The sequence below is a fragment of the Aedes aegypti genome, chromosome 3, assembly GCF_002204515.2.
Source record: "Aedes aegypti strain LVP_AGWG chromosome 3, AaegL5.0 Primary Assembly, whole genome shotgun sequence".
NCBI lineage: Eukaryota > Metazoa > Arthropoda > Insecta > Diptera > Culicidae > Aedes > Aedes aegypti.
The window spans coordinates 10095487-10118445 of NC_035109.1; the positions used below are offsets into that span (position 1 = coordinate 10095487).

At 42.8% G+C, this 22959-nt stretch overlaps 1 protein-coding gene across 2 annotated transcripts in view; it reads left to right on the forward strand.

Annotated features, from left to right (window-relative positions):
• The first annotated feature begins 8088 nt into the window (after positions 1–8088).
• Positions 8089–22959, forward strand: part of LOC5570234 (GTP-binding protein Rheb homolog) — a 35666-nt gene continuing 20795 nt past the window's right edge. The window contains exons 1-2 of one of the 2 annotated variants that reach the window (XM_021855794.1): positions 8089–8189; positions 8255–8395. In XM_021855794.1, the coding sequence (XP_021711486.1) occupies positions 8347–8395 (49 nt within the window). In that variant the 5' untranslated portion in view covers positions 8089–8189; positions 8255–8346. Of the gene's footprint in view, positions 8396–22959 lie in introns of both variants that reach the window. The other variant, XM_001658963.2, reaches the window with a different exon arrangement.

Below are 22959 nucleotides of genomic sequence, written 5' to 3' on the forward strand. Positions count from 1 at the left end.
TGGAGGTCTTGCCATGGCTGCACTGATCGGTCTTCGGGAGAGATGTCTCCAAGGAGTTCGAAGCCCACTTCTTCATTGGCAATCCTGCAGAGTCGAGCATAGCGGAAACTTCACGTCGAATACGGATGGCACTATCAACGTCGTCGGCGCCAGACAGCAAATCGTCGACATAAAAATCCTTGGATACTGGCTCTGCAGCGGAGGGTAAATTACTGCCCGCATCACTCGCCAATCTTTGGAGAGTTTTGGTGGCGAGGTAGGGGGCGGAGGCCGTACCGTAAGTTACGGTTTGCAGCTGGTACGTAGCTATGGGTTCCGACGTATCACTTCTCCATTTTATTCGCTGGTAGGGTTGATCGTCATCGTGGAGGCGAACTTGACGGTACATCTTTTCGATATCGCCACTCAGGGCGATGCGGTGGAAGCAGAAACGAATGACGAGTGACAGCAGGTCGTCCTGCACGACCGGCCCAACAAGGAGGATGTCATTGAGGGAATAACCCGATGTCGTTTTACACGAGGCATCAAATACTACCCTTGTCTTCGTGGTGGTGCTTGACAGCTTGAAGACGGGATGGTGCGGCAGATAGCAATGAGGGATTGCATTGTTGACCGGTTCGTCGAGCTGTTTCATGTGCCCGAGACGCTCGTATTCCTCCATGAACTGGTGGTAGGCGGATTTGACGTTGGCATCTCGATCGAGGCGGCGTTCTAAACCAAGGAATCGGCGTTCGGCAATAGACTCTGACTCTCCTAAGGCGATATCCGGGTTGTCGGTTCTGGGGAGGCGAACAATATATCGCCCTACTTCATCTCTGGTCGTGGTTGCAGCGTAGAACTCTTCGCAAGCCTTTTTGGAATTGGAGTGCACTGGTTGTTTGGGAATCGTCTCGATCTCCCAAAACCTCTGAAGGGTGGAGTCTAACAGGGCATCGGCAGTAGATAACTGGCAGGCTACCGAACCACTGGCATCTTGGGATGTCGAACCACACAAGGTCCAACCAAAGTGCGTCTCGATGAGATAGGGTAGACCTGGACCTAAAGAACGCTTTTTACCGGTGTGTAGATCCCAGTATACTTCACCGCCGATGACAAGGTCGATCTTGTTTGGAACATGGAACTGCGGATCGGCTAAATCGACTTTCGGAAGGTTCCACGACGAAAGCTTGACATGGATGGTGGGCAAATTGGCAGTGGGATGATCGATGACGAGGAATTGGAGTTTGGTGGAGAATGTTCCGATTCGAGACCGGACTGTGGCGTTTACTGCTCGCTTTAACTTACAATGGGATTGGCCGATTCCTGCAACGGACACATCGGCTTCGGACTGGGGAATAGCAAGCAGATTGGCCAAATTTGTCGACATGAAGTTCGACATCGACCCGGAATCTAGTAGAGCTCTGGCTTCGAAAGACTTGCCATGAACATCGATGACGTGAAGAGCGGCTGTCTGTAGTAGAACGGTGCTGACCTGGGATTGGACCGACATGCTTACTTGTTGGGATGTGAAAGACGGTCCGGGAGTAGCAAACGTGGATGGAACAGACATCGCTTCATGGGATTTCGATGTTGCAGCTGGGACTGATGAACTCTTGACTTGAGATGGATCGTGGAGCAACGTATGATGCCGATCGCGACATGTTCGGCAGGAGAATTTTGATGTGCAACTTCTGGCCTGGTGACCGGTTCGGAAGCAGTTCCAACACAGCTTTCTTTGGGAAATCAGCTCTCTCCTCTGGCTGACGGGCATCTTGGCAAAAGTTTGGCACTGGAACAGGAAATGCCGCTCGGAACAAGCGAAACAGGATGGGGCGTTCGACTTGGTATTGGATGAAAATGCACTAGCGACGAACTTGGAGGAAAACTGGCTTCTCTGGGATGAATTACTGCCGGCCACCTTTGCTTGAACCGGTTGGGAACGCTGCGACATATCGGATGCTACGGACTTGATGATTCGTACCCGCTGGTACAGAAACTCGACGAGATCGTTGTACTGGACGTCTTCTTGATGGCTTGTCTTTTCCTCCCAGGCACGGAGAGTTGAGGAATCGAGCTTGTAGGACAAAAGATTCACTAGAGGCGTATCCCAATGCTCGACGGGCTCATTCAGCTTAGCGAGGGCCTTCACATGTCGCTGAAACTCGTCCACAAGCTCATGGAGGTTGTCAGCGGACTCCTTCTTGATCGCCGGGAGGTCGTAAATGCTACGGAAAAGCTGCTTTTTAAGAAAACGTCGGTTATCATACCTTTTCAGTAGGGCGTCCCACACGGCAGCGTAGTTGTCGGCCTCGATGTCTACGCTCTCGAACGGCTTGCGTGCTTCGCCTTCGAGGGACTGGATCAGGTACTGCAGTTTCGCAACGGTGGGAATATCAGCATTCGAGTGCACCATCGATGTGTAGGTGTCTCGAAAGGACAGCCACTTCGAGAAATCCCCAGAGAACTTGGGAAGATCTATCTGTGGCAACCGGAGGTGAAAGTTGCCATGCGCAGCAGGTGGGTGGTGACCCGTCGCATCGAACACAGTTTGGTTGAGGTCCACTGCTCGTTTGGACAGCAGAAAACCTTTCGCCACACAATAACGGGTTTCGAAAGCGGCTCTTTCCGACAGATGCTCATCTAAATGTTCAGCCGCATCGTACTTCTCAATTTCACCTTGCACTTTCAAAAAGTCCCGGTACACTCGATCTAGTGATTCAAGCCGAACCGGAATCTGGCAACTATCACGGTCTTCGTCGAAGTTTTTCACGAACTGTTCGACGCCGTTGCAAGTCACTAAAAGGCCCTTTCGCACGATTCCCAAATCGGCCAACTTCTTCTCCATCTTCTTGTCCGGCATTTTTGCACCGATCTAAACGATCGCGGAAACGAAAACGGTTTTGCTCCTTCCCGACGCGGACGCAACGATTTTCTCCTTCCCGACGCGGACGAAATTACGCGGATTACGACGCGGATCGATGCAAGCACTGTCACTTGGGTCACTGTGGCTCCCTATCACCACTCCCTTGCCGCCAACAAGGAGTATATTACGCAATCAAATTGCAACCACACTTCTAATTTTTGCCGCACTTCAACCAATTCGACCAGCCTAAAAACAGCACACTTTGCCTCTACCCAAGCCACGCTCAGTCACAATGCTTTATAGGCGCCAATCCACACACTATTCTTTCCCACGGGGATCGTACAATGACCAGCCACAAAACGGAATGATGGCTATTCACTTGGTCGAACAAATGGAATCTGGCGCGCACAGAATTCCACACCACACTTGGCGCAATCACTAGCCACCAATGGCGTAATTTCACGGCCTCTTTGCCGACTTTCAGGTGGTCACTCGGACCAGGAAACTTTCACTTTAGCACACACCGCACCTTCTAACCGGGGTATCCTTCGATCCGGCTCGAAGGACCAAATGTACGAGCCAGTCGGCTGTATATGCTGGATCGAAGGGTTTTCTTCGCCAAAATAAATGGCAATTAAAAGGCCAGCGGTGTGGCTAAAGGATGGGGATCACTTTCTTCGTTAGCTAGGCTCTTTCACCAGAGCACAAGTTTAGCACTATCACTTGGCCTGATACGGCCACCGAACCGGGATCTGCTTTCCCACTTTGTAATCAAAGTCGCGGACAAGCACTTACTTTTCGGACACGTATAACGATTCGGTTTTGGGTTTTACGCGCACGGCCGTATATTATCAACCTATCGGGTTGAGCGGTTGGATTGAACTGTCTTATAAATATTGATCAGAGCGATCGATCACCCTGATCGCTCGGATATCTACATGTACGTTAGACGCAAACGTGGTCATTTAGTGAGTGACCACACTAATTACTCACGAGTTCTCTTGCATCTCTACATCTAACTGAGTATTTAGGCAATGCATTGGTATTGCAATTAATTAGGGTGGTACACATTGAGGGCTTTGAATACTTATGTTACATAGATCTTCTACAGAAACTGTTGAGGTTAACTCCACCCTCCCCACTTTCTTTTTAATGCAAACCCACAACAATATTCGCAAATCATAGATAGAATTAGGTGTCGGCCAGGGTAGACGCGTCACGCGAAGCGACGCGGAAATTGCACGGGAAGGAATAACAATAGGGTCCTAAAATGTTTAATGAAATCTTGTTTTCATTTAATAAAACGAAAGAGCATGTTACTGCAACTACTTTAGCATTTTTTCCCGCTCAAAAACGGATATATCATATTAAAACTTTAATATAAAAATTGGATCCATAAATGAACCTTTACACTGACTGGTACTCGTTCGTTATGGATTGTGACAACATTTTGTTAATGTTTGGTCGGACCGGATCAAGTTTTCCATACAAAAACCGCTCAACTCATATATGTAAAAGCTTACACAGTCAAACTCATATATGTAAAAGCTTACACAGTGAAACTTTTAAGTTATTAAGAGTATAAATATGAAAGATCTCACCAAATTAGAAGAAGTCAGCATCACACACATCAGGACCTCGAGAGAAAAAACAACTTGAAAAAACGGATAATCATTTCCGGAATTACAGTCGTTATCAGCTTTACAGTTTCGATTCATATCTCATAATTTCCAATAACCTCACATACTATTTGCAAATTAAAGTTGTTAACTTATAACGGTTCTGAGCGATGTAGCCAATTGCTACACTGAGGAAACGGAACGTATGAGGTACATAAGAATTTCTTATGGAATAACGACATAAGAAGTATTTTGTTCTTCATTCGAGAATCTTATAACATTCCACAACAGACTTATGAAATAACACTCATTACATAGACAGATATAATTCCATAAGAAACTCTTTTTGGATATCAAACGCATTGATCATTGGCATTCATAAGACAATCTAATGAAGTACGATTTTCTTAACAATTCCATACGAAAATCTTATGGATTACGTGGAGAGATGCTAATAACAAAATATTCACGATTGAGATTCATGAGCGCGCGTATGACAATGATTAGTAACACTTGTGAAAAACTGTCGACTTCCTATCAAAAACCACGTAAGAATTTCATACGAAATTCTTTTGGAATAAAGACATAAGAAGCATCTAATGAGACTCATAAGAAAAACTTGTGAACTTCCATCGATCATCGCGTTCATAATACAAATAGGTATAATATCATAAGATACTCTTATGAAGGATCATAGATATCAATTATGGAATTCTTTAGGACCATTATGTATTTAGAGAATCGCTCTTTGAATTTAGGAAAATAAAGATATTCATAAGATCTCTAATGATAACGACAAGAATTTCTTGTGAATATCGGACGTTTTGTGTTTCATAAGAATCTTATGAAAGAGAGAAAACCAGTCAAGAAATCAATTCACAAGAGTTCTCTTATGAAATTCGTACGCAATTTCTGGCTCAGTGTATCCGACCAGCTCGCGATTCTAATGAACAACTTACGGTAAACAAAATTTACTTCTACATGCACACCGCACTTTTTTTCAATATACAAATATATGGATCGTTTATCACGCTCATCGAAACAAATAAATAAAATCAGCCGTTTCGCGTGCGCTCCCCGGCGTCGTCATCGTCAAGAAGTGACGGCGTGGCATTGAATGAATCAAATTGTTGTTGTTCGTGAGAGACTTTAACCCGAAGGTCATTCGTCTCTTCTTCAAATGAATAAAAACAAAGCACAACTGGTGCCTGCGATTATCACACCGCAACAAAATTAGCAGTTCAACTTGAATGTTGAAGCAGTTCAACGCACGTGGAAACAAAATGAAATAAAACATGATTGTTGTTGTAGTGAATGAGCTGTATAATTGTTCAGAATTCATTATGCGTGTACAATTTAACTAACTGGAAGTTTGTGAGAGTGTTCGAAGAACGTCAATGAGCGTCACATCGGATTCGATGATGATCGTGAATGAGTAAAGTGGTATGCGTAAAATAGTTGATGGCCTGTGAACGGGATTGTATGGATGTATGGGCGATGCAGGAAAACGAATCAAATGGATGGTGCGAGAAGGTGAAAATTGTGACAGGCGAGTTGAGGAGAAGCAGGACGAAGTTTTCAGTCTTGAAAGTACTTTTGCGTGGAGTAGTCGTCGGTTCGATCTGGAATCATTATTTCGATGGAATCATTATTTCTGAGTGGGATTGTTGAACTTCGTTACGGTTACTACAGTTGTGTGCTCAAATCAAAATATCCGATGTTACTATAACTGAAACAAAATGATAGAAATGAATGTCCAATGTAACAATTGTTGAAACAGAACGACCTATGTGATTTATCCTATCTACATATTTTTGGTCAAAACGTCCTATCTGATGGTTTTATAGATTTCAATGTAATTTCCAAATAAATTAACAAAATTTCATTTCATACGTTGAACTCTATTACACTGCTTCCCTCTTTAAGCAACACAGTGGGGAAAAATTGTTTCATTTTGATACAGTTTCAAAATATATTTTCACAACCTTCAAGCTCGATTTACTCGAAATGTGTGAATTGTTAGATAGGCCGTTTTGAAAAGTTACGCGAGAATTATTCGTGAAAATTAAAATACATTCATATAATTTTGCAGTCCAATGGTAATGAAATCGAGCGGATAATGATCGTAGATTTGGATGCCCACCAGAGCGTTAAGGATGCAAACAGTTTCCGAAATAGTTTCCGAATTGGGATGGTACACAAATTATGTCACGCTAAATTTCAACTTTTTTGACCCCCTCCCCCCCCTATGTCACGTTTTTTGTATGAGTCCTCCGAAATTTTTGTAAGGCTTGTCACGCTTGGCATGACCCCCTCCCCCCCCTCGGAGCGTGACGTCATTTGTGCATGACCCCATTGTGAAAATGCGAGCTTCGAGAGTGTTGTTAAGATCAGACAATGCAATGGTGAGTCACATTCAGAATATTCTCCAGGAGAGAAACTGGTATAACTTCAGAGCACTAATGGCTGCCGCAAACAGTCTCGCTTTCTGGTAGGGATTAAACGATTTGACGTTTAGCTTGGGTCCGTTCAATAGAAAACGACCCAAGCCAAACGTCAAATCGACATCCGGGCCAGGCAGTAATGTTTGCAAACAAAACGGCCAGCAAGTTAAAGATGGCCTCCTAGCCACTCTCGCCAAATGATAACACCTTAGAGAATTGGACTCGCCTTGCGCTCTTTTAGTTTTTGAGAACTTCGGTATAATCAACTGTGGTAAAAAGCTCGGTTAGACTTAGCGATCTGATTGAACATGGTTTGAATGAACACTGTAAACATTGTAGATCTGCCAGATCAGCTGTTTTGAATGAACACTGTAAACATTGTAGATATAAATCGCTAATGTACCTTGTATGGTTTTAACGAAACCGACAAATTAATTCAATACAAATCAACATTTCCAAACCTACTCCTGTCACGGGCCCTCCAAGCGTGTCAACCCCATATATATGAACCATGGCCAACATTCGGGTTAGTTCTACGAGTGGCGTGAGGTGACAATTGTCGGCGTCGTATAGCGAGGTGACAATTCTCGACTCGAGTGTAGTGACTCGCCGTGCAAATCAAATGGAGAGTCACTTCACTCGAATTGAGAATTGTCACCTCGCTATACGACACCGATAATTGTCACCTCACGCCACTCGTAGAATAAGCCCAATGGACCGATGCACGTGTTCAAAATTTGACGTTTGAGCGGTGCCGAATTCACTGGTTGCTATGGCCACATAAATAACACGGCACCGCTAAAAAAAAAAAAACGTCAAATAGTGAACCCGTGCAAAGGTCCATTATTTTGACATTTTTGGGAGTTTGACACTTTTGGGAATTTTCCCACGATTCCTAGAAATATGCAAGTAAATGAGTAAACAATTGTGTAAGCCACTAAATAAAGTGAGAAACTATCTTCAATGTGTTTTTGTTGTAAGCTACGGGGAAACCGCCTTTTGATGGCCCCCTGACTCCTGTCATTGAGTTTTCTTTATAAAACGAGACGTTTCAACAGTGTTTGCATGGTACAATATCTAAGGTGTTCATTTTACCACCTCTTCTCCTACTGTTTTCATTGATGCCAAGCAAGAACGTAATTTTTGAATCTCGCATGACATTCGCCACCGGGATTCGTCTCATTCAAATCCGCACGCAAATCAACTGTCAGTTGATGGTCTCATCGCCAAGAGAAAGATCATCAGGATCAAACTGTCTAAAAATCACAAAAAAAACTGTGCGAAGTTTGTATTTCAATCGAACTTTTTCGCGTGTGAATCGGTTAATATTGTGCTACCGCTTATTTCAGCGCAATTCGGAAGCAGATAGTGAAAAGCGCAGTGTTTTGATCAAGAAAACGGTTTCCAGCCCAGAACGGTGGATTAGACGGGAGGAAGAAAAATGCCTGCCAAAGAACGAAACATTGCCATGATGGGCTACCGATCCGTAGGTAGGAACCGATTCCCATTCCTCCTCCTCCGCCTCCAGGAAGTGTTTCTAATGGTCTTTAGTTGGCTCGTCATAGCACGGGAGTTAGCTGCGAGGTGACGGCGCTCTTTTACGCAGCTATCCCACCTCCAAATCGCTTCTTCCTGATGGGTTTGCAATCATTGCGAATTGATCAAGGGCAACGCAGCTAATTATTGGCCGCTTATCAGCGCGTGATTGGATGGCAGGAATTGGCAGACAATACCTACGTGCGATAAGATTAATGATTGGTTCTTAAATCCATCGAAACGAAAAAAAATGAGGTGGATTTCTTTGTATGAAATGTTTTGAGTGGAGTTCCGTGCACAGTGTTTTGTTTTGACGATTAGGTGCGCTTTTTGTCTAAACCATTGAAAGCTTACGAATTTGTTTAGAAAAGTTTCTTGGTAAATTAAAGCGTATCTTTTGCCGGGCTGACATTGTCTTATATTAGCTGTTTCATAGCCCTATTATAATAAGACCAAAAAGGCGAATTAGCGAGCTAGTGATTACTTTGGTTATTCAACTGTCTCACATGTTCTTCAGAAATTTATTCTCAGATTTCTCCAGAAAAAGTTTTAAGTACAGTTAACTCTCCCTTACTCGATATTCCGTATCTCGATATCGAGTTAGAGAACCATAGTAAAAGTTGGGTTTCATGGCCAACTCGATGGTCCCTTGGATCGCAGTTGCTCTGGTTTTGTGTTCTATAACTCGATACCTCCCTAACTCGATGGTCCCTTCAATATCGAGTTATGGAGAGTTGACTGTATTCTTCTAGCAGGGCTGGTAGCAAGCCACTTTTTAAAGACTTGGTCACTTTTTCAGTAAAATGGTCACTGGAGTAGCTTTTCGAATTCAAGTGGAATCGAATTGTCAGAATTTAGTTCTGTTGGGCTTAAATGAAGGGCTAGTTTCAGAAACCCTCCCGGAGATCCGGATTTGGTCACTGTTGACACCGGGAACCTGCAACATCATCTGAAAAAAGTCCCTTTAGAACCAAAGTGGTCATTCATCAATAATTGAACTAGAAGAGTCACAGGGATTCAAAATCATGAAGATTGAGCCGTCACATGTCTACTTTTGGTGCTGAAACTTTGTGGTCCCATATTACGGGTTTCCCGGTGGTCATTCCGGTGGACCAAAAGGACAAGAATAACCATCCATTCATCCCTTTGGCAAAACACATCCAAACATAAAACATTGTAAAGAATTGGGTACAATTCATTTGGTTTTATATTTATGTTTATTTCTTACATCTTCAACTAGTTTTGCACAGATATTTACCGTAAAGTGCCCTAATTCAGCGCATTGCCTAATTCCGCGCATTTCATACAAAATTATTTACATATGGAAATACACATCAATACTGCAGCTACTTTGATTTAGAATAAGTTTGAATCACAAATAAAAGCAAATAGAGCAATTTTTCGCGGCGTAAAAAATAATCAGTGGAGGCCCGTCTGAGTAGACGCCATTTTTTCAATTTCCTTAGCGTCCGTGCTAAGACTGTAGGACACAAACAAACGTGATTTCTATATTGAAAATGTTTCGTTATTTATGCAATATTCTATGAAACTACTTGCTACAGATGTGTTTCATGATGCTTCTATGAAATCTTATCAAATATTAGCATAATTATTGAGATTTATCCCAAAAAGTATTGCGCGGCATTAGGGCACGTCATTTTTCATAAGTCCCTAATTCCGCGCACTGCTATTTACAGAACAACAAACAAGAAAAACATGCTATATTGGTCTTCACAGCTGAATATTTATCTGAGGAAGTATTTTCATGCATAAATACGTTTCGCAAACAACCGGAATATCGGGAAAGCCCACATACAGGAAAACTAGCGGCCGTTCAGAAACCACGTGGTCATTCATGGTGGGAGGAAAAGTTTGTCCAAAACCAAGGTCCATAAACATTTGTTATTGCATGAACAGTGCAGAATACGAATATACAGACTTAAATTATTTTACAGGAATCCGTGAAATTCAACGTAATACCAACAGCTGAAAAATTCGGTGAAATAAATTAACGGAGTACGGTACTTTTTTACAGTTTTCGTTAAAATTTTACCGCAATCCGTTTCGACGGAATTACGGTGTTTTATTTTACCGGACTGATCAGCTGTTGAGATTACGGTGAAATTCATGGATTACGGTAAAATAATTTAAGTGTGTAGAGGTAGTCGGGGCGATTTCGCCAAACAGCCTATTTTTTTGAAATTTCTTCTGGAATAACATGCAACCCCAAAGCTGACAAGGAAAAGGAAAAAATATCAACGTCTCCGCAGTCGCGAAACGTCCAAATGCTGAAAAATTGAAAAGTATTGTTTGAATACAAATAAACTGAATAAACTGTTATAAAATCCTCAGTGTTCGGAGCAGTTTTTCCAAAGCTGCTGATAAATCTAAACACAAGACTATAGTTATTTCAAATGTCTGCAACTTTTTCTGGCATAAAATTTCACTTCAAAGGCTTTTTATGTTTCGGTGTGATGTAATCGCAATTGCATATTTGCTGGGATGTTCATGTGAGGGTTTGCGCATGATTGATACAAACACAGAGGAATAAGTAAAAAACTCAGCAACGACAGAATAAGAAGACCGTCTTCGCGAGTCTCGTCTCAGGAAAAGACTATAACAAATGTTTATCCTTATTTCATGTGATAGTCAAAAAATTATAAAAAAGTCTACGTTACGGATCATACAAAACTTTACTTTTTTTCCATACAAAAAGTGTTGTGGACGGGGTAGGGGGTTGAAAATGTTCAATTTCAGCGTTACGTAATGAATGGATGCTGCCTTATACAAAATAATGTTAATTTGATTGTTTTGCAAGTGCGCGGAATTAGGCATTCTTCTGCGCGGAATATGGAAAAGCGTTAAAAAAATGCGCGGAATTAGGCAATTTCAACGAGTGAACTATTTCAAAAAAATCACAATTGTAACGTGTGAATACAGTCTAGTTTATATTTTTGCCATAATCTAAAATAGATTTGCTAGCGATCCACCCATAAAGCTTTTTTGTTGATGCAATACTAATTTTTAATTAAGCATTTGAAATGTTTTATTCGTTAACTGCGCTGAATTACGGCACTTTACGGTACTTAGGCTAGATATTTAATTCTATGCTTATTCGCAGACTTACTCAAATTGAAATCAAAGACGTCACATGTTTCGTTGAACAAACGGCAGCACATGGCCCATGGACGTTGTATTTATAGTTGTTGCGATGAGCTGGTTGCCACAGAAGACTGTAGTTGCGAAGGGGTCTTTGGGGAATGGAGAAATTGAGTTGTCCCAAAAGGGAGTTGCAATCTACATCACCATTCAGTAAGCCAAATACAAACATTCGTTGCAATAGTTTTCTCCTAGTTGCTAGTGAGTCCAAGCTGATCAGCCTACATCGTTCTTCATAGGGCGGTAAGTTCACGGTATCATTCCAGGGAAGAATTCTTAGAGCGTACTTGATGAAATTACGTTGGATTGCTTCTATTCTGTTCACCTGCACAGCGTGGAAAGGAGCCCAAACTACAACTCCGTATTCCAGAAGGCTGCGAACAAGGGCACAGTACAGAGATTTGAGCGCATAGATATCCTGGAACGCGTTCGTGTTCCTTTTCAAAAATCCCAGCGTGGCGAATGCTTTAACAGTGATCGCGGCTATACTGCCGTGAATCGCAAGTCAGTCCCATCTGTAAAAAGTAGGCAAACACTTCATTTTATCCACTGCTAGCAGGTGCGGTACTTTATCAAAAGCTTTGCTGAAATCAACATATAGGTACTGCATCAACTTGGCGTATTTTTCTTTCAACTGAAGTAACCAGCGAATTGACAAAAACCATCAGGTTGGTGGTTGTAGAACGTTTCTTCACAAATGTGTTGATATTCCGAAATAATTGGCCGAACTGCTTGGTACACAACATCGTATACGATCCTTTCCAAAGCTTTCGGAATACAGCTCAGAATCGAAATTCCGCGATAATTTTCGACATTGTGGATGTTCCCACTCTTGTGGATAGGCGTGATGGAAGCGATTTTCCATACAGCCGGAAAGACACCATTTAGCAGTGAGCGATTGAAAATTATAGTGATAGGTGAGGCGAGCGGTGGTAAGTTGTCGGGGCCAGGTCCTTTAGAGGGATCAACAGATGAGAGGACTTTCTTTATCTCCTCAAAAGTTACATTTAACTGCGGTACTGGAAAATCGTAATGCATCAAACTGCTCTGCCATTCGCGGTGTTCGTCCGGAGAATGAGAGGGAGCGGTATTTAAAAATACGTGTTTGAAAAACTTTGCATCCGCGGTCTCTTCCACGGTAGTTGCATTTTCATCTCTATAACACACGTCGTGAGGTATGCCGGCATTACGTTTTAGCTTTTTGACAGAAGTCCAAAAGGAAGATGGATCCCACTTTGCATTCGAATCGTTACGCAAAATATAAGCATGGAAAGCAGTATGCAGACGAACGGAGAATTGTTCTTCGGCGGCACGAAGTGGTTGCCTATTTTCTTTTGTACGATTTTTGACAAAGTGTTTCCTAACTTTGCGTAATCTGTTTCGGAGGTTGCGGAGTTCAGGAGTCCACCAAGGCTGCTTGAAGTGGATGCGATGTCTGCGCCTTCGAATGGGAGTGTATTCGTGGATGACATCGTAGACTGTGCTATAAAATCGAGAAACTGCGTCGTCAACGTCACAGTCCGACAAAAACGTTTCCCAATCAATCGATCCTAATCGAGCATGGATTGAATCTTCGTTGCAAGAGTTGAAATCATAATAACAGCGATCTTGTATGATGTCGTCAGGATTGCTGTTGTAGTCAAATTTGATAGTAAAAGGTTTATGATGAGCGTCAAGTTTTAAAATTCCACAGGGAGATTCGAAAATTTCGATTCTGTCAGTATCAGTTACGAAAGCTAGATCAAGTAGTCTCTCGTTTTCGTTGCGTACATCCTGAATTTGCTGTAATCCACATGAAAGAACCGCCTGTGTTAAGGTGATTTCTTGTTCAGAGGAGGCATTTACCGGAATGTAAGAATTCATGTCAGCATCGAATTCCCACAGAAGCCTAGGTAGGTTGTAGTCTCCCAAAGCAATGACTGAGTCGGTAGTTTCAGCAAGCTCACACAGTTGTTGCACGCATAATGCGTGATCCGAATAAACAGCAGTGTCGGAATTCGGCCTTATATATACATAACATATGTAGACGGCCTGCGTTGGCAACGATATACACACCGCAACTTGCTCCAAATTCTCGGCATTGTCCAATGTAACTAATTTACAGTGCAGATGCTTCTTGACGCCGATCAGCACCCCGCCTTCGCGTTGCAGTTGAGAAGTGGCTGGATTTCGATCTAAGCGGTATATGACATAATCGGAAGAAAACTCGGAGTTTAGTATGTCATTACCGAGCCACGTTTCAGTTAACGCGATGACATCATAATCACAGGACGAGAGCGCTAGACGAAGATCGGTAGTCGTGGTTCTCAACCCACGGACATTTTGGTAGAATATCGTAAGAGGATTTGGCGCAATCGGGCGGGAGGTGTTGTACTTTGACGTGGAGACTGTTTGGCTGAAGTTCGATCGATAAGCGCTGGATGATGTGCCGGAGTTCGAGCTAAAATTCGAAAAGTCTTCAGCGGTGGAAAGTTCTACAGGACACGCATACTTGCCTGGAATTGCAGGCTGGAAGACCCCTTCCAAACCTCCAGTTGATTCGAAGTGCTGGTTGATTTAAAGTTGCGGAGTTCGATTCTGCGGTTTCCATTGCCAATGGTTTGTCTTCTATTGACAGCAAACTGACTATTCGTCGACTGTTTTTTGAGCGAAGATCATCAAATTCCCGAAACTGGATATTTTCAGGCCATGAATCACTCGAAAGGGCCTTCTCCTTCAACTGTTTAGCGATGCCAACTTTGAAGGAAACAAACTGTAGTGAATTGACATCTTTTCCTTTGGGAACTAGCTTCACTACTTTTGTCGATGTACTGGTCAAATCTATACATTCACTGACGAGCGAGGCAATCTGCCCTTCAGAGGTCAATGGATGAAAAGCCGAGAGATATATCCAAAGCAAATTATCGTCATCTCGCTGATTCAATTGCACAGTTTCGATAACGCCAGCTGCCTTGGTGCCTACATTCCCTACAACCGTTGGAACGCCCATATGACCACAGACAAACAGACGTCACACTCTCATTATTGTGCATCGACCACCTTTTTAACGGTCGCTTCAAAAATATGGCAAGTGGCCAATCCGCCACCTGCAGCGCTCGCATCGTTTTTGTTCGCGTTTGACGTTTACACACTGCCGCCATCTGTTGACCAGTCGGCCAAAAACACTGATTTTAGCATTGGGCGCACATGTCCTCGTAACTATGATTTTAATCGAGATTTGTTCTAAGTGTTACGTCTGTTTGTCTGTGATATGACCGTCTTGGCCTCTACGACGTTTCGTTGAATTCACAGGGGTGTTGAGGCGATCTCTATTGGGCCACAAATTCGGAGTAGCAAAGGGTGTGAGCGTGCTCGATTTTTCCTCAACTTTTGTCGTTAATGCGTCCACAGCAGATTGCAACTGTTCAATCTGCAATCGCATAGATTGAAATGCTTCTGGCAAGACTGAAGCTTTCCCATCAAAGTTGGTCATCATCACACGGAAGTGAGCATTTGTGAATAAGCCAGCGCATCCATCGCACATCCAAAACACATTTTTTCCATTTTGCGCCAATTGCTCTTGGAGAGGCCCGTCAACGTTCACACAAACTGCGTGGAACGACGCGCCACAATAGCAAACGACACGTTCCTTTTTGGTTGAATTTTTTTTTTTCTGGCAGCGTTCACAAGCCATGATGAGAAGAGGTGCAAATCGGCAGTACGAAAGACGAATGCAGTGCACGATGAACTGAAGTATGGGACAATTGATTGGCACTGAGTGACGGTATTGCTATCTAACAACACTAAATGTTCCTTTTTTGATAGTGCTATTCTGGACAAATAACGATTACAGACGATAGCTTTGGCACAAAAATTATACACTGCTCACAATACGGTTTCAATCAACTTAAAACAAATATTTAATATTTCGTAAACAACGTTAAAATTCAACTAATTCAACACAGAGGTAAACAAACAATCTCTATTCTCAGAGCGTGAGAGCAGTTTTGGGGCATACATCCGAGTAATTTGGCCACCTTCCGGGACTCCAGGAACCGGTTCCGCATGGACCATACTAGACCAAATTTTTCAGGGGATGTGCACCTTATTACAAAGAAATTTTATGCCAAAATATCCATCAACCGAATAGTACCGATGTGAATTACATATACAAAACTGCGACGGAAACTTACTTTTTGGATGTTCCGGGTTTCCGGAACCGGGTATGAATAACTAAGTGATTTAAAAATCTCTATTCACAGTCCACGAGAATACCAATTCAACAATATGAGGTCGATTCAGATTACTTGTTTAGTTACGAAACTACAGGTTGTCAAAGTAAGGGTCTCTAAAGGGACTTTTTTTTTCAGATGCAGCAGGTTCGTGGTGGTCAAAAACGCCCTAAGTAACATTTTGTAACTTCTGTTTAATGGAAGCTTCCCTAGGGGTCATTCAAAGCTTTTGTTTCCGCAAAAATAAAATTTGCCACAAACTATAATTGTCAGAAATATTCAAATTGCTAGGTTATTTCAAACAAAAGTTGCATTACTAATTTTAAGCAGGGCAGATGTACCAATTATGGATGCAATAAGTCAAGGGTTTTCAACCATTGGCTTTTTGACGAGAACAAGTGGCCGGTGTTCAGACAGACCGAACTAGATGATTTTTTGGCTTTATAAAGATGCATTGAGAACTCCATCAATTCTGATTTTGCTTATGCAATTTTGATACAGATGTATTATCAAATAGATAAGTTCCATTATTACAGTGAATTTCATTTATTTAGTTAACCTCTACACAGATAACACTGAATCAACAATTTCGCGCCACCATACTTGGTGCGTGGCCGCATCTCTCCATCCTCGGTTTTGCCCCACGCTCACCAAATCGATACGCATTTGATCCGCCCACCTAGCTCGCTGCGCTCCACGCCTTCTTGTACCAACCGGATCCGAAGCGAACACCATATTTGCAGGGTTGCTGTCCGGCATTCTTGCAACATGCCCTGCCCATCGTATCCTTCCAGCTTTGGCCACCTTCTGGATACTGGGTTCGTCGTAGAGTTGGGCGAGCTCGTGGTTCATCCTTCGCCGCCACACACCGTTCTCCTGCACACCGCCGAAGATCGTCCTAAGCACCCGACATTCGAAGACTCCAAGTGCTTGCAGGTCCTCCTCGAGCATCGTCCACGTTTCATGCCCGTAGAGGACTCGGCCTTATGAGCGTTTTGTACATGGTACATTTGGTGCGGGCGTGAATCTTTTTTGACCGCAGCTTCTTCTGGATGCCCCGACTTCCACTGTTGATGCGCTTGTCATGTTATTGTCAGCCGTCAGCAAGGATCCAAGGTAGACGAACTCGTCGACCACCTCGAACGTATCCCCGTCTATCGTAACACTGCTACCTAGGCGAGCCCTGTCGCGCTCGGCCTCACCAGCTAGCATGTACTTTATCTTGACCGCATTCACCACCAGTCCAACTTTTGCTGCCTGCCTTGCACAGGTGTGCCACCTTTTCAAATGTTCGGCCGACGATGTTCATATCATCCGCGAAGCAAACAAATTGACTGGATCTCGTAAAAATCGTACCCCGGCTGTTAAGCCCGGCTCTCCGCATAACACCTTCTAGCGCAATATTGAACAACAGGCACGAAAGTCCATCACCTTGTCGTAGTCCCCATCGGGATCCAAACAAACTGGAATGTTGGCCTGAAACCTTCACACAATTTTGCACACCTTCCATCGTCGCTCTTATCAGTCTCGTGAGCTTCCCGGGAAAGCTGTTCTCGTCCATGATTTTCCATAACTCTACGCGGTCGATACTGTCGTATGCCGCCTTAAAATCGATGAAGAGGTGATGCGTTGGGACCTGGTATTCACGACATTTTTGGAGGATTTGCCGTACAGATCTGGTGCGTTGTCGATCGGCCGTCAACGAAGCCGGCTTGATAACTTCCCACGAACTCGCTTACTATAGGTGACAGACGACGAAAGATGATATAAGATAATACTTTGTAGGCCGCATTTAGAATGGTGATCGCTCGAAAGTTCTCAAAATCTAACTTGTCGCCTTTCTTGTAGATGGGGCATATTACCCCTTCCTTCCACTCCTCCGATAGCTGTTCTGCTTCCCAGATTGTGCCTATCAGCCGGTGCAGAAAAATGGCCAGCCTTTCCGGGCCAATCTTTATGAGTTCAGCTCCGATACCATCCTTACCAGCAGCTTTATTGTTCTTGAGCTGGTGAATGGCATCCTCAACCTCCCTCAAAGTGAGGGCTGGTTGGTTTCCATCCTCCGCAGTACCGACGAAGGCATTTTCTCCGTTGTCCTGACCTTCATTGCCCATGCTCTCAGCGCCATTCAGATGTTCGTCGAAGTGCTGTTTCCACCTTTCGATCACCTCACGCTCGTCCGTCAAAATGCTCCCATTCTTATCCCTGCACATCTCGGCTCGCGGCACGAAGCCGTTGCGGGATGCGTTGACCTTCTGATAGAACTTGCGTGTTTCTTGAGACCGGCACAGCTGTTCCATCTCCTCGCACTCCGTTTCCTCCAGGCGGCATATTTTCTCCCGAAAGAAGCGGGTCTGCTGTTGCCGTTTCCGTCTATAACGCTCCACGTTCTGCCGGGTCCCTTGCTGCAGCATGACCGCCCGCGCTGCGTTCTTCTCCTCCAGAATCTGCCTACATTCCTCGTCGAACCAATCGTTCCGTCGACTCCGTCCCACGTACCCGACGTTGCTCTCAGCTGCATTGTTGATGGCTGCCTTCACTGTTCTCCAGCAGTCCTCAAGAGGGGCTTCATCCAGCTCACCCTCTTCCGGTAATGCAGCCTCGAGGTGCTGCGCGTATGCCACTGCGACATCCGGTTGCTTGAGCCGCTCTAGGTCATACCGGGGCGGCCGTCGGTACCGTACGTTGTTAAATAACGACGGAGAGTTTTGGGCGCAGTTTAACCATCACCAGATAGTGGTCAGAGTCGATGTTAGCGCCACGATAGGTCCTGACGTCGATAATGTCGGAGAAGTACATCAATCCATCAATCAGAACGCGGTCGATTTGTGATTCTGTCTGCTGAGGTGATCTCCAGGTGTATCAGTATGGAAGGCTGTGCTGGAAGTTGGTGCTACGAATGGTCATATTCTTGGAGGCGGCGAAGTCAATTAGTCATAGGCCGTTTTCGTTCGTCAGCCGGTGGGCGTCATGGTTTGGGCAGCTGTCGTACTCGCGTTTGAGCTGCGCGTAAACAGCGTCTTTATCATCATCAGTGCTTCCGGAGTGAGGGCTGTGCACGTTTATTATGCTGAAGTTTAAGAACCGGCCTTTGATCCTCAACTTGCACATTCTCTCTTTGATCAGCCACCACCCGATCACGCGCCTCTGCATATCACCCATCACTATAGAAGCTGTTCCCAGCTCATGTGTATTGCCGCAGCTCTGGTAGCCCAGCCAACAAATTTGTTCACATAACTGAGATTCAACTCAGGAAAGTGAACGCTTATTCGGAAATAGAAGATTGTTTAAAATGCATAGACTCCCTCTATGTGCACAAAAGTGGAGGCCATATACGTATATTTCCGAAAATTCAGTGTAGTAAATACAACTTCGTAGGAATTCGTTTGGTGCTTTCTGTGATTTTGTATATAATAATGTTTTGCATTTTATGTGACTTTGTTTTAACAAACAAAAAATTAATGCAAAAAAATAAGTAGGAACAAGCCTCCATGCAATGATCTTCAAATCGCTAATCATATAGGCTACCACTATGCCGTTCGAACGCTCTTGAATGACAGGAAAATTTGGCAAATATAAATCTAACAATATAGCTCATCCGCACGTACTTCTACCCATCCATACTACAACGGCGGCAGGCCACCCACGTTCAAGAGAATTTGGCGTCGGCACATTTATTCCTCGTTTGATTATGATGCATTAGCAATTATATTCATTATTCAGCCAAAAAATATGTTTACAAACTGAGATAACAACTCAATAGAGTAATAGCTTATTCGGTAAAAACAAATGGTTTAGATTATAGACAATGACAGAATGGTTTACATTATTGACAATTTATCATGGTCAATACAACTCTAGACAAGTTGATTTGGCGTTTACTACAACCAACGTGTATGATATTGTCTTGCAGGTTATATGACTTAATTTTTACAAACAAACTAAAGCAAAGAGAAGAAAACAGAGTGAGACCAACCGCGAATTTCTGAGCATCAGTTATTGAATAAATACAAATAGAAATCTTATAAGAAGCCAGTGAAACGCTGAAGGAACTTTCTGTGTATTCATCGAATAACATTATGCAGCTGTAACAGCACTGTTCGAATGAGAAATAAATACGGTCCGATTTGGGATCTCAGTCGCTCCCCCAGTACGTGCTCCACACAGTGAAGTGATTACGGAGGAAATTAAACAGAAATTTGTATACAAAGTGATGTTATTGTGTTTCTGTAAGCTTGTGACGTTTAATTATCCAATATGTAAGTTTATTCAAAAAATTTCGGTTTATGCCTGATTTTGAGAAGCATACGGCGATGTGTAATCTTTCCCTTATGATTTTATATTTACATCGAATGAACATGTATCTAATCACACATTGAAGATTATAATAATAACCAAATCAAGTAAAGTAGAAATTGTAAAGGAATGACAACTTGAAGTTACATATTTTGTCAAATGAAATTTGTTAAGATGCAAATTCAAATATGCTCCATAAACAACTTTTAACAACTCAGTTTTGCATCGTATCCAATTACAACGCAAACTGAATATTTATACAATTTTACAATAACATCCTTATATGATCACTGGTTTGCTGGGAGCTGGTATGGTTACCTCTAAACGTTTGCACCATCGATCCCTTCCAACACACTTCCTGCAACGCTATGATGCCGAATCCGCGGTCCTTCAGCACGTCGGCGAGTATGCGTGTGCTTCCGATGAAGTTGAGAGATTTACAGTTCCACGTACCGAGCTTCCAATCGCTATTCCCTTTACGTCGCTGTGGTCTTCGCCGATTGTCCCGGTTCGTATTCTCTCGTTGATTATTCGTTGCTGACACCAACCCCCTAGATTTCCGGAGGACCATTCCCCCTAAATGTTCGGAGGGCCATAGTGCGCAGTTTAGCTTAGAGTCCTTCTCTGGCACTCGGACGATGATCAGCCGCCCCTGACATGGGGAACAGACGCTGTTGTGAGCCGCTCCTAACATGGAGTACAGACGCTCCAGGTTTGCAGAAGCAAAAGCAAACCATCCCCTTCCCTGTCAGCATACAACCAAAGTTCCCACCGGGGGTTGGTTACCCGATCTTCCCTGAGGTTACTCGTACCCGGCCAGTACCGCGAGGAGGTAGGGATAGGAGTTGCTGGGCAAGAGGCTAAGGACCGCACAGAGGGGTCTATTTTATTCCTTCAGGTACGCGAGGTAACAATGGTACGCCATGTCCAGCCATTTACCAACCGTGAAGTGAGATTTATGTTTTAATTAGTTTTCAGTTCGAACAACTGAGCGAGTTTCTGTAGCAAAATTTTACTTTTCAATTCTTCATTAAAGCCTGATTCGCTGCTGAAAAGTAATTTCTCGGCCTATCTTGATGCATGGCAAATTTCTGCAAGGAATCGATCAAGAATGCGCTTTTTTCTGAGCGCAGTACGCAGTTGAAAAAAAATGTCAATTCAAATGGGAGTCGCTGTAGAAAATTTCTGCAAGGAATCGGCGAGAAATTTCTTTAGCGATTCCTTTTCAGTAGCAAATAAGGCTTGAAGCTTAGTGGGGATTAGCTCGTTGGGGGCACGCTACATGGAATGACTCGATGGTTGGATGTTCGCTGGTTGGTAAAAAATCCAACTAAAAAGCACACGAATGTTAAACTGACTTTGACTGGAAAAAACGCATTTTTTTCTCTATTGTGTTTAAAATATGACGTGGGAACACATTCCGTGACGACGTAGGTTATTTTCCATACAAAGACTATATTAGTACTTTCATCAGGACGTATTTTAAACCTAAAATTTCAAATCATCTCAGTTTCCTTTATATGCTAAATATTTTTCTCAAAAAATCGTGGTGAATCAAAATTCGGACGGTACCAATATCCGGACACTCTGATTGTAATTGTTAATTTAAATATAAAATCAAACAATAAATAATGGTTTGAAATTTATATTCATATCTTTCACTATATCCGTTCATTTTAATTTATAGTTTCATCCAGGGCTGTGCATTTACGAAAGCATTTTGTGAAACACGAAGGCTTGGCTGCGTCGTCTCGATGGTGACGAACAACTGCGTCGCTTCGTTCTTCTTTCGCCACTCATTCGTTTCGTTACCTTATTGAAAGCAGCGAACAAGAAAGGTGGAATGAAAGAGTAAGAATTTCGTTTCATTTGATTTCATTGAAATCTATCAAAATGTTTCAAATTGGATTTTACATATTTTTTGCAATAGTAATGTATATAACTGGTTAGGTAATAAATTAAGATAGAGAAAGTATGCGGGCCACCACGTCGTTCATTTGAATTAATCAGCTCCTACAGCTAGAGACTACCGATTGAAAGACTAGCTTGCTGCGGTGAGGCTCTGATAAATGACGCGCGACGCACAGGCGGCACGAAAGAAATGAAAGACTACGCTTGCTGCGATGAAAGGAAATGTTTGTCGGATTGAAACGAAACAGTAGAGTTTCAATCGAAAGGGAAGCTTGAGTCAGTCAGTTGGGGACTGAAAATACGTTCAATGAATTGAAAATGGACAGCCCTGGTTTCATCTAGTAATCCTTTGCAATAAAATATCAAAAATCATTCCCCCAAAGAACTAAATCCCTTAGTCAAATTTTCGGCAAGAATGTCAGCCACTTTCGAGTTAAGATGAGGTCACAAATTATACTAAATGATGTGCCTATCTGCGAAGTGTATATAATAATAGTGTTCAAGTGTGTGCATCAAATTGTGAGAAAAATGTTAGAAAATAAGCTTTTGTAGTGTGAACACAGATTGCCTCAATTGCTGTCCGGATTTATAGGCTATCGATCATTAACCCGGAAATATAGTGGAAACCTGATATTTAGTGCGTTTGGAAAATATTTTGATGTGAATTGATGTAAAACTGTATGATTACAAAACAAAGAGTGTAATAAGTCAGTAGAGAATGGGTTTACGCAAGAGAAATGTTAAAACTAAGGATTATTTCTGTGAACCTAAAATGCAGGTTGTTGGCAAGGAGTGCATGTGAAACAATTGTAATTTTTTTTAAGTTTTGGCCGTTCTCTTTTTTTTAAGTATATTTATAATTCTTATTTTATCATATTTTAGATTTTCAATTAGAGTTAAGTGTATTTTATTATTTTTTTGTGTATATTTTCAACTCAAAC